The 15489-nt window shown below is 41.4% G+C and overlaps 1 protein-coding gene across 5 annotated transcripts in view; it reads right to left on the bottom strand.

Moving 5' to 3' along the window:
- Nucleotides 1–3739: 3739 nt before the first annotated feature.
- The window catches only part of NAV3 (neuron navigator 3), a 934586-nt gene continuing 922836 nt past the window's right edge, over nt 3740–15489 (bottom strand). For all 5 annotated transcript variants that reach the window (XM_060245118.1, XM_060245119.1, XM_060245121.1 and 2 more), the window contains 7 exons: nt 14168–14322; nt 12797–12868; nt 11284–11480; nt 8102–8220; nt 6260–6457; nt 4330–4914; nt 3740–4112 (listed from right to left, as the gene is read on the bottom strand). In XM_060245118.1, the coding sequence (XP_060101101.1) occupies nt 4795–4914; nt 6260–6457; nt 8102–8220; nt 11284–11480; nt 12797–12868; nt 14168–14322 (861 nt within the window). In that variant the 3' untranslated portion in view covers nt 3740–4112; nt 4330–4794. The remainder of the gene's footprint in view (nt 4113–4329; nt 4915–6259; nt 6458–8101; nt 8221–11283; nt 11481–12796; nt 12869–14167; nt 14323–15489) is intronic.

Below are 15489 nucleotides of genomic sequence, written 5' to 3'. Positions count from 1 at the left end.
ATGATGTGGTTGTTTTGAGTTGTGCTAGGAACAACCCCCCTGTAACCATGTACAAACTAAATTTATTTTTTCTTTGTTCTCCCTTTATTCCATAGTGGCTGCAGTGGTATGCAGCATTAACTAGCGAAGGGGGGGGGGAACCTCTACTGAGAATGTTCGAAAGGCAATCCTCCTGTCCCGTTCTATGTCAGGAAGAAGAACAACAAGCCTCTGAAAAGCTGCAAATGAGCTGTGAGCAGTCAAACCGAGTCAGTCATTGACTCTGGGTGTCTGAAGCAGGGGGTCATTTCATAGAAAAAGAGGTGCCAGAGCTCATTAGCACAACTCATTTACATATGCCACAAACCCCTGACATCACCGTAAGGGGCACTAAATTATATTAACTCACTATCTACATTAAAATGCTTTTTGAATTATAATTGTCATAATAAAACCATGCTCCTATCATACTTTTAAAATTACTTTCTCCTATGTGGCCACAGGATGACAATGTGATGATGATTTCCATCTGTCTGCTTTATATGTTTTGGTTATTTTTGTGGGAAAAAATATTAGAAAGTTTGTCAAATCTTAGAGTTCAGCAGAGTTCTCACAGGGGGTTTGAACAATGGAGCCCAGAAGCAAGTATTGGGGAGAGGGGGTTAAGAAAGAGAGAGTACAATAAAATTTAAAAGTTCCAGAGCTCTGCTCTTGTGAGCTTCTGCCCAAAATGAGGCCTGGTCTGAAGGAAGACAAGAGTATTTCAACAATAGTACCAACATTTTTGAGAACATTCTGCACAGGCAGTTATTGCCTAAAATATCAAAATGAATGTGCAGCTTCTTTCTCAGGCAATGAAATCTGAAAAATGTCAAAGGTTTTCAGAGCATATGGATGTTGGGAGGACAGCTATGTAATGATGCTAGTACATGCATTCAGCTCCTGGAGGCCAGCCTGCTACAAAGTCTTATAGCCCTCTCTCAACAAGGAATTCATCTGCAATAGCCTAGGCAATATCTTTTTCACTCTACTCAGAGTAAGAAATGGGGCTGTCAGAGCCAAAATATGGTAAAGCAGAAATATGGTAGGAAGGTTTCCCCCCCATTTTTTGGAAAGGACATTGCATGCTGGAGAGGATCCAGTCACCCTTAGTTGGACTTTGCAGGCTATTTCAGGGATGGAGAGGGAACCAAGTATACCAGCTGTTGAGGGACCTCTTGGGTTCTGCAACCACTTGGACTCAAACATGCTCCCTATATTTTTACTTCTTCTCTGATCTTGAATACCATCTATGAAACACTGAGCTCACTCACCAAATTTGCCTTTTATTCATTTGTTCTGAGGGCTAGATCTGACATAAATGAGACCTTGTTGAGCCGGGCCATGCGTGTCATAAAATGTAATGCCAGGTAGCATAGATGTAAACTGTATAAAGGACACAAACATAATTTTTTTAAAAAAACCTTAAAAATAAACATTTTGACTTAATGGTGCTTTCTTTGTATCTCTCCCATGCGATCCAGGGAACTGGGCAAACGAAGCTCTGGCTCTTTCCTTCCTTCCCCAGGGGACCAGGAGGGGGATGATCCTCAGCCCGTAGAAAGAAGAGAGGCTTGGCTTAGTAGCCCTGTTGTGTGATTGGGCAAGCTGCCAAAGCAAACTGTGATGCAGAAGGAAGCAAGACAGAGGCAGAAGGAAGCAGATGATAGCCAGTTGCTCGGTGTGTGTGTGTGTGTGATAGGAGTCTTCCGGGGCCTGATTTGGCCCTGTGCCACATGTTTAACACCCCTGCTCTAGAAGATATTTGTTGTCAAATTAGTTGCTGAAATCAATATCAGACTAACTAGAACTAGGCTTTGAATGTGACCAATGTTGCTCAAGCTGTTTCTAAAGCCACATTAGCCAATATGCATTTCGTATTACCCCATCATACTTTTCTCTTAAACGCAAAGACACCAGACTCATGGTCAATAAATAATTCCACTTTAATGACAAAGTAATAATTTAGACAGATACAGTGTGCACACCTGCAAAAAATATATGCAAGCTGGTTTACAAGCTAGAAGAACAATAAATCAATAGAAAATACATCATCCAGTTAAGTCTGATGACACCAAATACTTATTATTATTAGGGCTTTACAAAGACTACAAAACTTTTCAGATGATTTATCTCACTGTGTCTGTCTATTTACATGATATGTTACATCAAAAATGTACAAAATATAAAATGTATACAGACAAATGTTTCACAAACAAATTTTAAAGTTGTAAACTAGGTGGACTAATTGGGATGTATTGCAGGAAAGTCTCATATTTCGTGGTACATACATACAGGTTTTGTATGTCTGTGTATTTTAAGAACAGCAGGAATTAATGGGTTTGTATGTTGTTTTAGACCATGCATATACTAAAGAACAGTTGTTCTTTTAGTAATTTGACAGAGTAGCGTGTTCAGCAATAATAGATTTGGTGGTTGGCATCCATCCAGTTACATTCTATGTGCATAAAATCAGAATGTTTTCTTTTTAAAGTAGGGCAATAGCACCGTGCAGTGGACCTGTAAATTTGGTGATACAGCAGGAAAAACTGCACTGACTTATTTGTTTTATAAAGTAGGTAGCCACCAGATAGTCACAGGAGTTAGTAGCACCAATTACATGTCATAAGATGTTTGTTGGATAACTTGACCCTCAAAGCACTCCACTGGTGTACACCCCATTGCAGTGAACTGGCTTCAGGATTGTGGCCCTATGTGTACAGTGCATGTCTACACAATGCCATAGCCCTTGGGTTATTTTTGAACTGACATTTCTAATTAGTTTTCATTCAATCTAGTGCAGTCTGCCAAGACAGATGCACTTCGATCATTCATTGTTTTCTAAGATATATTAGCTTCATAATGTAAACTGAAACATGCTGACTCTAGCATGGATAACTCCTGCATAGTCATAATACTTCTAATTACAAGACAAATACACCCAGTTAAAAAAAAAAAAAAAGATCGTACAGCTTGTGTTCTGGACTGTATGTAACATAGAGGTCATCTCAGTAAATGAAACATCTCTTAACACCAATTGGATAAAATACAATTTATTTGTTGTTGCTCCTGTTTGTTTGCTTTCATTTGTGCAAGTCTTTTTTGTAAATTTACAATATACCCTCCCCAGCAAACTGTGCAAAACCACCCCTTCCCCTTTTACAGTATAAATTTTTTTCCTCTTTTCCACAGTGACATCACTGTGTCAGTGTTCTTTAATGCTGAATTTCTTCATGTACAACAATTGCAATCAAAACAACATGCTACAAACTAGGGGGGAAAGAGGAGAGGGGGAAAATAAAGAAATATTTGTGCTCATGCTGCATCAAGTGTACCCAGCTCTGCTGGATAAGATTTCAAAACATCTCCTTTGGAATATGTTCTTTTCCACAGGACCAAATGGATGTGAGCCAACTGCCTCGAATTTTAGTTTTTCTTAAAACAGTTACTTGGGAGTGGCTTCTGGGTCACTTGAGTATTGTAGATGGTAACCTATCTATTCACACAGAATAAAAATACTATATAATCTATCTATATATCTATATCAATAGTTCGTTCTTCTAGCCACTTCATTTAAAAACCATGAGATACAGACATGAGGCTACTGTGTTCACTGATGCTCTCTCATTAGTCAATGAAGAAAGAAAACGGTGTAAATAATCAATGGTTTAACAAATCAAACCAACAGTAAAACTTTTCTAGAAATTGGTTTTTAAGGCAGTGAGACAGCACCATAGGAAATGTTCTTCATTCCACTGAAAAGGCTCAAAACAAATGAAGCCCTAAGAAAGCCTTTTGTCAGTGTTGGATAAGAATTGGTAAAAAAGAAAACCCTTGTTAAGAGGTGGGCAGGTGTCTAAAAATACCCTTGTGATTAAAAACAACTTGTATATATAAAACTGATGATCTGTACAAAAAAATCCCCAGAAACCTTGGTGGACCGCATTGCTGCAAACATAGCAGGTCAGTATCAACTTGGCACTTATCCAGCATATCACAGTAGCATTTTTCCTGGCAATTGCACAACACCATTTGTGCTTATTGAGTTTACACTCACTTTTTTCCAGCTCATTTTGGAATGGGCAGCAGCAGGGCTTTTTTTGAGCAGGAACACAGTTCCAGCTGGCTTGGCATCAAGGGGTGTGGCCTAACATGCACATGAGTTCCTGCTGGGCTTTTTCTACAAAAAGCCCTATGTAAAACAATGGTGATGTCATGGTGTGTGGCCTAATATGCAAATGAGTTCCTGCTGGGCTGCAAATAGTTCCTGCTGGGCTTTTTCTACAAAAAAAGCCCTGGGCACCAGTGTACAATTCTAACACTACCGGAGTCCTGAAATCAGAGCCACGGGGGCACAATGGAGGTGAGAGGAGGAGGATCAAGAAGACCACTAACGCAGCACCTTGGAGTCAATTGAAATGTAAAACAAAGGACTGCACTGTAAACTTTGAGACAAGGAGGGGGAAAAAAACCCAGAGCAATTCCAGTTTGGCTAACACATGTGCAATCTGCTTAAGTTACCCCTCTCCCTGGCCCTTTCCAGTTGATTGATGGAGTCTTATTCAGCTCCCCTGATAGCCAAATCTCTTGAAATTAAACTAGTTCAAGCTTTCCATTTTGATTTGCTTTCCTGACTTTCCAGAGTTTAGTCACCTGCCCAAATACAACACAGCACACACACATACCCCTTGAGCCACCCTTACTTGCTGCTTCAATCCTGGCAGCGGGTGGTGGGAATAGGCTTTACCAGCATTCTCTAACCAGGCCCAGCCCCTTCTAGAGAGCTGATTCAAGCGAGGGGTCCAGAATGTCATCGTGGTGACTGGCAGTATCACTGTCGCAGCTCTGTGCGCTTGAGTAGCTGGCTGCTTCTTTGAGCCTCATGAGCATATTCATCTGACAAAGAAAGGAGGAAGACATGCTTATGTCATTGCTGTAAGAGTTAATGCAACAGTGGCTCTGTTGCTCTCATTGAAATCAATCACATCAACGGAGCCATGTAACAGTCAAAAAAGATGGATGCAGCACTTCACAGCGGGACTGGTAACGGCACAGTGCTTCAGAAATCACAACTGACAGAGATTGCTCTTTCAAGGAAAATCTTCCCTTAAAACAATGCAAATGTCCAGAGGGATGTAAGGGACAAGGAGCTCTTGATCTGAGCCAGGACTCAGGAGTTCAATCCCCAAATGCATTTTCCCAGTATCAACCTCAGCAAGGTAAAAATAGACATGGCTTTTGGCAGGGGAGAGAAAATGATAATGACTTTTGCATGCACATCTATGCTGCCTTAGAGAGAGGAGAGAGGTGACTGGAGTGGGCTGAAGTCAGCTGCTGGATACAAGAGCACCATCTGCTGTCCAGGAGCTGACCTTGGCAATGAAAAGCAGCACACCACAGCTGCAAGGCGGGCTTCCAGAGGAGCCTTCAAGCACATCTTACTTAACACTGAGAGCCCCAGGGAATTCTAAGAGGCACCGTGCCTAAAATTACTATAATTAAAGCATCCCCTCTTGCTCTGGTGTTCAGGGAACTGCTCAATCACTGACAGCATTTCATAATGCTGCATTTATTTAAAAAGAAAGGGCTGTGGTTTTCGTTACAAAAATGCGCATGGAGAAAGCAAGACAGAGACCGATTTCCCACTAGCCTTACGCTGCTCTCATGCTCCTCTTCTCAGCAGGGCTTCCATTGGATTTCACACTATCTGCCCTGGGGCTGCAACCAGCTTCGCCTTTTTCGTGCGGCAAACAGAAAATGGTTTTTAGAGGATCTTGTTTACTGCGCGAAAGAGGCGGAGCGCGTTGCAGCCCCGGGGCAGATAGTGTGAGATCTGATGGAAGCCCCACTGAGAAGAGAAAAGCGAGAGCTGCAGGTGAGAGCGGCAGGCGAGAGCGGGGAACCCCAGGCGAGCAAGGCCTGCTTGGGCTGGCTGGATCTTTTGTCCAGGGCTCTCTTTTTTGTGTCAGGTTGCTTTTGGCTGGTAGGTAGTGGTGGCATATGCTAATGAGTTATGCTAATGAGCTCCACCACCTATTTTTCTACAAAATGACCCCTGGGCAGGAAGAAAAGGCAGAGTTCTTGCCCAATGGAGAGCCAAGCAAACATACAAGCCAAGGAGGCAAGTAGGCTCAATTTTCCATAGTGATTCAAAATAATCAAGAATTTCACTCTGGTACATCACTCTGGAAGTGATGATATACAAAAGATTAGTACACAAACAATATTTTTTTTTATTTACCAAAGGATCTCCTTCTGACTCTGTCTGTGGAATGTTTTTTGAAGTGGTTCCTTCTTTGGCAGATGCATAGCCTTCATATCCAACATCTTCGGGTCTTAGCTGAAGTAAGGATGACCAATCATGCTGCAGGGAGCTCCAGGGGCAGGTTTCTGCAATCCATTTGGATGGATCTTCCCAAGGTGCTCGTTTTCCATACATCTAAAAGCCCATCCAGAAAGAAGAACAAATGGCCTGATTCATTTCACTTGAAGAATCTTCAATATATTATTAGTGTAGCCAGAGATGGGCTGGCCATTACTTGGATATCTTTTCATATTATTTCAACATATTTTATGTAAATATGTGCCCCCCTCCACTATCTCAGCCCCAAATAACAGGCAGCCCTTGCCCAATCCTGTTTGGGGAAGCATATGCATGGCTGAGCCCTGCCTAGCCCAGCCCAGTGTCTTCTTTGCCAAGTGAGGAACAGCTGAGCCCCATGCCAGACACAAGATCAAGCACTGCACAACAAAGGCAATACCAGCAGGCCAAGCTGTGTGGTGAATCTTTCTCCCTGTCTCCTTCATATGGGGAGGGAGGCTGGGGATGAAGACAGGAACCTTTTCACAGACCATTTGTTCTTCATAATCTGCACTTGAGCACAGTGGAGGGATTAAAGGGTTTTTTTCCAACCACAAATGGTTGTTGACCACCAAAAAAAGACTATGCTGAGGTTCATGGGACCTGCATGGGCTAAAGCCATGTAGGACAGGGCTTGCAGTGAGGAAGGGAACTGAAGAAAATCAAGATGAAAAATTGTTAGAATGAAAATCAAGATGAAAAATTGTTAGGATTGTTAGGATGAAAATCAAGATGAAAAATTGTCCAACCCATGCTCTGTAAATTAAGCAGGGTATAATAATTTCCCCAAACATGACTACATAAATTTATGTGGATGGGCATATATTCCAGCTTCTCTTTGCCAGGAATGTGTCAATGTGATGGACAGTAAATGGTTACTACTGGAATGGCCTTGGGTCAGCCATAGCTCTCAGGAGTTGTCCTTGAAAGGGCAGATGCTGTAAGAGCTCTCTCAGCCCCACCCACCTCACAGAGGGTGTCTGTTGTGGGGGAAGAAGATAAAGGAGATTGTAAGCCGCTCTGAGACTGATTCAGAGAGAAAGGCAGGGTATAAATCTGCGGTCTTCTTCTTCTTAATGCTGTAACCCAGTATAAGAACCTTGAATGACAGGAGACTAAAATGGAATTCTTCAGTTGAGTGTTTCAGTTAGGCGCTGGGAACTGACAACAGGGAGAAAGCGATGCAAACTGGGAGAGGATCAAGTTAGGGAAGTGGGACATGTAGCCCATCTCTAGCAAGTCTGAGGGAAATAGCTCCTATAAGACTGGTGTGTGTGTGTGTGTGTGTGTGTGTGGGTGTGTGTGAGGGGGGTGATCTCTAGCCAGTAAAGGAAGTAAACTGGAACTTGTATGAATGTTCCTGCCTTCACTAACATTAGTATCTATGAGACCGAGAAGCTTATGCTTGTTTATGTAAGCAGAGACTGCCAAGAAATCTTTCTTCCCAGGTTTTAAAGACCTGTCAGAATTAGGGATGGGCAAGAACTGGGAAAATGTGGTTTGGTTTGGTTTATGACTTGTGGAGTCACAGACTTTTAGCTGCTTCATGAACCAGTTTGATTTGTGAGATTCACGAGGTAGTAGAAATGCATATGCTAGGAACACTGTTCCTAGCATCTCTGGCTGACTCTCCTTTACCTGTCCTCCAAGTTTGGTAAGGATTGGATTAAAAGGGCCTGAGTTATGGCTCCCCAAAGAAAATGCTCCTAGGAAAAAGCTTACCTGAAGGCCTTCTCTCACAGCTTCCATAATATATGGTACCAAGGAATAATTCCAGAGATCTGTGAACCACACTCTGGAACTGTCCACATCCATAGGGCAGGGCAAAAAGAGGCGAGGACCTGAAAGGACCATTTTAGTTAAACACAATTCAAAAAATCCTGTTCCTGTTCAGAAATTTGAGCAATGTGGGCAAATCAAAAACAGGCCCCAAATTATTAAATGGGGAGGGGACTCAATCCTCAGGTTCAGATGATAATACAAGCTCATAATATCAAGAGCAGGAAGAATAAATTTAACTTCAGAGAGTGTGATTCCCTTATCACTACCAGCCAAGAAAAGTACAAGGTGAAAATCACGCAGGCAGACAGGAAACTTAGCAACAAGAGGTGTTATAAAGTGAGTTCTTGGAGTGGAATATAAACCACAACTAAAGAAAAAATGATTTAATCATTCAATGTCTACTCTTCTGCATTGACAAATCTCTGAGATAGAGGGACACCAACACAATGGCCCACCGTTTCTGCCAAAGGTAGTGCATTTACCCAGACTAAAAAAGAAAATCTGACAGTATATTGGGACTGTAAGGAAGTTAAAATAATGTTGCTGGATAGAAAACAAGGGGGTTGAAAAGCCCCTTGTCTATATCTGTGATATAGCAATATGGTTTGTAATTTTATAAAAATTGATTTCCTCTATGGGTTCCAGTTAACCTTTTTCTACATTTGTGGGAATAATACAAAATACATTTCATTTGAAAACAAGACATGCCATATTGTGAACAGTTATGTGGAATAGAACAAAGCAGTAGACAAGTGCACCTTTAAGACCAACAAAGCTTTATTCAGAATGTAAGCTTTTGTATGCTCTTAAGCAGACTTCATCAGATAAAATGGAAATGGCAAGCAGCAGTTCTTAAATAAATGGGCAGTGAGTTGGTACGTTGAATCCCTTTTAGCAGATGAAAAGAATCACAAATAGGGATCCGTGTTAGTGTTAGAACAAAGCAGGGCTGAAACAACACTGGAGGGTGATGCTAAAAGACTGCTGTTGTAGGTGCGAAGTACCATAAATCTAGGTAACATTCTGGCTTTTGTTAGTTTAAATAGAGGGCATGGTTTCCCAAGAGGTTATAACATACATTATAGTTTGCCATTAGAAAAAAAAGGAAGACATTAAAACACAGTGGAAAATGGGTTGGTATATGCAATAAGACAAACAGCCAATATTCCCCATTTGAGTATGTCAATACAAAAAAACAAAACCCCCAAATATTCTGATACACTGCCTAAAAGAGAAATAATATGTTAGCCATTAGAAAAACAGGGTGCATTAAAGTATAGTGGAAAGTGAGCTAGTATATGTAATGAGACAAACAGCCCACATCCCTCATTTGAGCATGTCAACACAAAAAAACACATTATTCTAATACACTGTTCTAAAAGAGAAATATATTGGAACACTGTGGATGCACAGCTATACTCAGTGAGAGTTGGCTTAGAATATGTAATTATGTGAAATGTTTTAGTTATGTGAAATGTTATCTGACTTGTATGTCTGTACTGCCAGCTGCCATGTAGGCAACTGCCGATGGGTGCTTAGTGATTTGGGGCCATTTGGACACATTTAGCAAAGGGCCCAGGGAGATTTTTGCAATTCTGAATCTCTACACACTTGCTATCATATTCTAGGTCTCTGAACTCTGAACTTCTAAGGCAGTTCTTCTGATCTATTATTTTGAGCCAATTTAATGGGTGAGGTCTGCCAATATTTCATACCTGCATTCACGCATAGTTAGATTTTGAGCTATTGTTGCACTATAGTAGTCATTCACCATGGATTTTTTTTTCTGTGAAGAAAGCAACTGAGCAGCAACTACTTTGCCATTACAGAAGGCTGGATCAGCAAAGGGCTAGAAGCAGCTGAATGCTAAAGGAAACCTGAATGGTCTTAGAATTTAAATTTCTAGGCCAATAAGAAACATTAATTAAACTATTTAAAGTATGATTTGTAGAAGATGACTTCTGAGACATCTTATTAACCATGGCTAGCTGAGTGGATTTAGAAGTCTTCATGTGGGATGGGCATGAGCGGGGAAAAATTAGGTTCATTTCGGTTTGTTGGGCTGTGTGAACCATGAACCTTCATGAACCGTCCCATTTACCAAACTGGTTCATTTTGTGTGGTTCTTGATGCAGAAGAACCAGCCTTCTGCTGGCAAAAGATGCCAAACTCACAGCATTTCTTCAGCTGACTCTCCTCTACCTGTCCTCCAAGTTGGGTGAGAATTGGATTGAGGGTGGGGGGAGGCAAGTTATGACTCCCAGAGCAAGTGCTTTCTGGGGAAATCACAGTCACAGGTTCAGAAGTGTTTTGAATGGCCCACCTGCATGCTAGAGGCATCAAACTCAGAGTTGAACTCCCCAGGATCCTCTTCTAAGTTTGGAGAGGATTGGCTGGGGTGGGGTGGAGTAGGAGCCCCACCAAAGCATGTGCCACAAACTCCCCAACCTTCTGAAAACCACATGGAGGGTCATGGGAGGTTTGATTAATGAACCTTGGCTCACGAACCAGTCAATTTTCATCACAAATTTAGGTTTGTGAGGTGGTTCTTACCCATCCCTAGTCTTCACTGTAGCATGCAAATAGAGATCAAATAAAGAGTGCAGTTCTGAAATAAGAGGCTGTCTCTTGGTTCCATTCCCATGCACTCCCACAGCAGTGGCTGTGGTGTTTTTTTGTTTGTTTGAAACCCATTACTAAGAGGAAAGATGTAGTTATGAGTAAGCACAACAAACTGTTGACAAACACAGAAGATATGCACAGCTATGAGATGAAGGAACCAGAATCCCACAAGTGTGGTGGAAAACAGGCTTCCCTGACCGTACTACTCAGAATGAATAGAAGCAATAAAGGATACAAAGGAAGGAAGAAGACTCAACATTGCAGTTATGAAAGGTGAGTGAGTTGTGTGTGTCTTTATTTAGTTTTAGCAGGAACATTTTATTTATAGTGGTGTAATAGTGCTGTTAAGTTTGCAAATGTAAATTCTAATCCAACCAACTCCCAAAGGTTTTCATTATGGATACAGGTCAACTGTTGATTAGATTAACTTTAACTCAGCAGACTCATTTAAGTTAAACTCTGACCCTCAATTTGCATTATTATCTGAACAGTAGACTCACCAATGGTTACATCAGAAGAACTGTGTGTTTCTAAAAAGCTGTTGAGATGATGCCATGTTTTGGGAATCCAGTCAATAATTTTGATGAGGTCATTATTGCGGACATTCCTCTCTATTTCTGTCTCAATCAATTTCCTTCTCAAATACCTGGACAAGAACCCTTTAATGGGTTCCGTGTGATTAGCACACAACACCCACCTACACAAGGGAATGAATCAATGAAATGAACAGATTCAAAATACAAAGAGTCTGTGCCATCCACTAAATTGATGATAGACAGTAGATATAAGATAAACAAAAAGGAGTGCAGTTTTACATACTGCATAATTAACATGACATCAGTGCCACATTAGCAAAAGGGTTTTAAATGAAGATTAGGTAATTGTATGGAAGATAGATATGGCTTGATGTCTCCTATGAGACTTAATAAAAACCCCTGTGTACCAGACAATGCAACTATAAGATGTTGGGAATCAGTAGCAAGAGTTGGCTAGCAACATCTTGCACTGTGGCCTTTGCTTGGTCATCATTAATGAAAAACCTGTGGAACTACAAGCCCTATGGATCTGCCTCAGGGGAAAATCTCTTTCAGCTACACAACACATAGAAGTCCTTCAGTTTCAGTGCTGAGGTCAGTGATAAAAGTAAATTCTATTAAACCTTAATATACTTATTCTATGGTGTTTTATCCAAGTGCTTCAAAAGCGACCTTTTTGGCCCCAACATCCTAAGCTAGTGGAAATCACATACACAACAGTGATAGAGTGGATAACTGTTTGTACCACCTGAGTGCCTGATAAATGAGGTAGAAAGAAGTGTTGGCTGCCCTTTGCAAAGGTCAAATTATGCCAAGTTTATGGCCACTTGACATTATTTTTGCTTTATGCTGTCTATACAGGTGGTGCTTCCTGAGCTGCATGCCCGCATTGGCACAAACACATGCACTGTCATTCAGTTATTACAAATTTAAACCAAATGAACATGTCAAAATGCATATTTTATGATTGATTTTTAAAAGCTTTCCATCCTAGCCCCCCGTCAAAAGGCCAGCAAGCCACCCGCCACCCAAAATCACATAAAAAGTGGAGAAAGGGTGGCACAGGTTCCTCCGGGGGTTAATGAGGGCTGCTGGGGTGTGGCAAAGCTGTACCTACTACTCAATGGACAAGGTAGGTGGGGAGGAAGAGGGAGAACCCTCAGAAAGGTTCAGGAGCTGTGCTCCTGTGAGCGCCTGCTGAATTCAAGGCCTGCCCTCGCAAAAGACCCCTAGACCATATCCAACAGAAATCTAAAAGGCAAATAAATCCGTAAGGCATTAATCAATGCCTATAATCTGGTCAAAGATGCATTAAAACAGCAGCCTTTGACCTGCCTTGGAAGGCTAACAGGGTGCATGAGTGTGTGCCATTACTGCTGAATGTCCTCTCATGTCCCAACCTGCCCCCACCTTTAGAGGATACACAGCACAAGATTCTGTTGACCATCAAGGGGTTCCAAACACAAAGAATATTTACCTGAAGTTTTGATGTAACTCTAGGTTAGGTGAAGATGAAATTCCCTGGTTCATGGTTCCAATAATATAAGGGCTAAGGAATAAATTGATACAGCTTTATAAAGGCTCCCATGTTTTTATAAACTATAAAAACTATAAACTATACTTTCAAACAGGATTGGTCTGTGTCAAAGAGATCTGACAAATTTCTGCACATATTTATTTTTATATATATCTTAATCTTTGCAACTTTTCTCACTGCTGTCACTTTACTGCCACATCCCTTCCTCTCTTTACCTTCATCTTGGTTTTATATTTAAAATGGATGGAAGCCACAGAACATTCCTGCGGCCAGCAGCTGTTGCTAATTTTCTGTTCCTTCCAGCTGGCTTGACTCTTCTATAAGGCCTTAGCTAGAATGAAAGCCGTAGCTGTTTCTCTGAGTCCCTGAACCGGATAAGCAATAGTTACTTCTATAAGATGTTTTTCGGTGTTTATTGACATTTATGAGTGCTGTATCTACAATAAGAGACTGATATTAATTTTAAGTGCTATGAAGGATATGAAAAAGGTTTAACTCAATATAAAGTGCTTGATTCTATAGCACTCATGGTAGGGCTCAGTCCAGTAAGGTACATAGTCTTCAAACATATAATTGTTACATAGCCTCTGCCCTTGAGGGCTACAACCAGCTATCTCTATCCCTTCGGCCTAAGTTAGGGAGACCTTGTCTCCTTTGGCCTTGCTTCATTCTTGCTCAGGAGCCAGAATGTGAGTACATTCACTGGCCTCCTCTTCTGCCCTTTTCATAGACTTGGCTATCTTCTGTGCAATCTCTGTTGCTCTCCTCTTAAGCCTCGCTAGCAGCAAGCTGTGACTTCCCTCAGGCAAGCCAGGGTATGTGTGTGTGTGAAGCTGACCGCAGCTGCTGGGGTGGCATTATCTTGCCTTCCTATGTTGCCCAGCAGCCAGCAAGCATCTGAAGGACAGGAGGCTGCTAAACAGTTGGCAAGCCCTTAAACAGTCAGTGCTGAACAGCTGTGGCAAGTGTTTCCGCCAGGTAGTCCCCAGTCAACATCAGCCTGGAAAGCCTCAAGGAGAAAATCCTAGATTCAAGTAAGGCAAGGAAACTGCAGCCCTCTCCATCTGTGACAACTACTATTGTCCTAAGCTTTCGGTCCTTAACTTCATGTTTGTAAGGTAAGTTCCCTCTGTTTCCTAAAAGATCATAAATAGCACTCAGAATGAAACACTGTAGATGGGTAACTAACTAATAAATTAGCCATGTTTCTAAATGAAGTATGATATTAAAATACAAATTTCATTTACAATCTGCAACAGTTGCTCCAATGATTTTAGTTCAGATTATCAGTGAAGTAAAGAGCTCGCCTACCATTTGTTATATTTGCAGTTAAGGAAACCATTGAAGATGTCACTCAAAGAATCAACATGATGAAGGTTGTCAAGAATTATTACTATAGGAAGATCTGCACTACTGTTATCAGCACTGCACTGTTCAGCCAGATTAGCAAGGTACTGTTGTAAATCCTTTAAAAAAACAAAGCAAAATCAGTAAAATATAATAGTTCTATTTACACACCCTCTTCACCCAATGTTTGAATGAAGACATTAGACTCGCACAGTCTGGAAGAACCAGGAGGCCATCAAAGCTGAATTCTTTATTCCAGAAGTGGGCATGTTATAATGATGCAGATTGGCAAAGCAAGGTCCATCAAAACTTTGCTCCAGACCTTAACTAAATCATGCAGGATCTCATTCTAGGGAGCAAGGTGGAAAGCCCTTGCTGCAAGTATGCAGGTCTTACTATTACTACTGGTGTTGCTTCAGTATATACGTGGTGCTTTTCTGAACAGTTGCCGAAGTAATTTACATATAGAATAAAATGCGTAACAACCAGCAGGAAACAATAAACCAGACTGTCTGGAGCAAATTCTACACAATGGGATCATTGCTAGGGAGGTGCTTTTGGATAGCAACTATGACAAATACAGCTTGGCAGCACAATGTCTGTGGCTGCATTCTGCTTTTAGTGTACACTCCCCACACCATATTTAAGTTTGTTTCTCACAGATGGCAATAGGAGGAGGGGGAAAGAAAGAGAATGATTAGCAAATAGGCAACAGGTTTGCTTTTCAGAGCACAGGATATTGGCTTCTAACCTACGAGCAAAAAATAAGAACGATATACATATGCAGGACAAGATGAGAGAAAAATCAATTTCCTTTGTCATCTAAATGAAGCTGGCAGGAGGGCTGGTTATGTTCATCCACCTGTTTATGTATACAGCTAGGGTTTGTGTTGCTGATCAAGCATACTTGACTACATTCCTTGGGTTATCTTCAGATACCTCTCTTAGTAGTAGCTAAGTTAGGCTGTATAAACTGCTTTCCACCCGTGTGGTCAGTGGCATTTTCTTCTTCTTCTTTCTTCCTCTTGTCTTCCTCCCACCAGCTAGTGATTTTTCCTTTCCATTTGGGAGGGTCTAAATCTAGGTATGTTGTTGGAGGAAGTGCCTACATGTTCTCCTTCTCCCTGTGATCACTGACACTGCAGTTCAAATGTTGCTAATCACAGGGAAGGGGCCAGGAGGTATGTTCATGGACATTTCCTCCATGTTCTCACAGTATGCAGATGACTTGGCAATTGCACAGGGGATGGGGCAGCACCTTCCCACACGGTGGCCATTTCCCCACT

This window comes from Heteronotia binoei, chromosome 8 (assembly GCF_032191835.1).
Source record: "Heteronotia binoei isolate CCM8104 ecotype False Entrance Well chromosome 8, APGP_CSIRO_Hbin_v1, whole genome shotgun sequence".
NCBI classification, from domain to species: Eukaryota; Metazoa; Chordata; class Lepidosauria; order Squamata; family Gekkonidae; genus Heteronotia; species Heteronotia binoei.
This window is presented reverse-complemented; position numbering and strand designations above follow the sequence as displayed.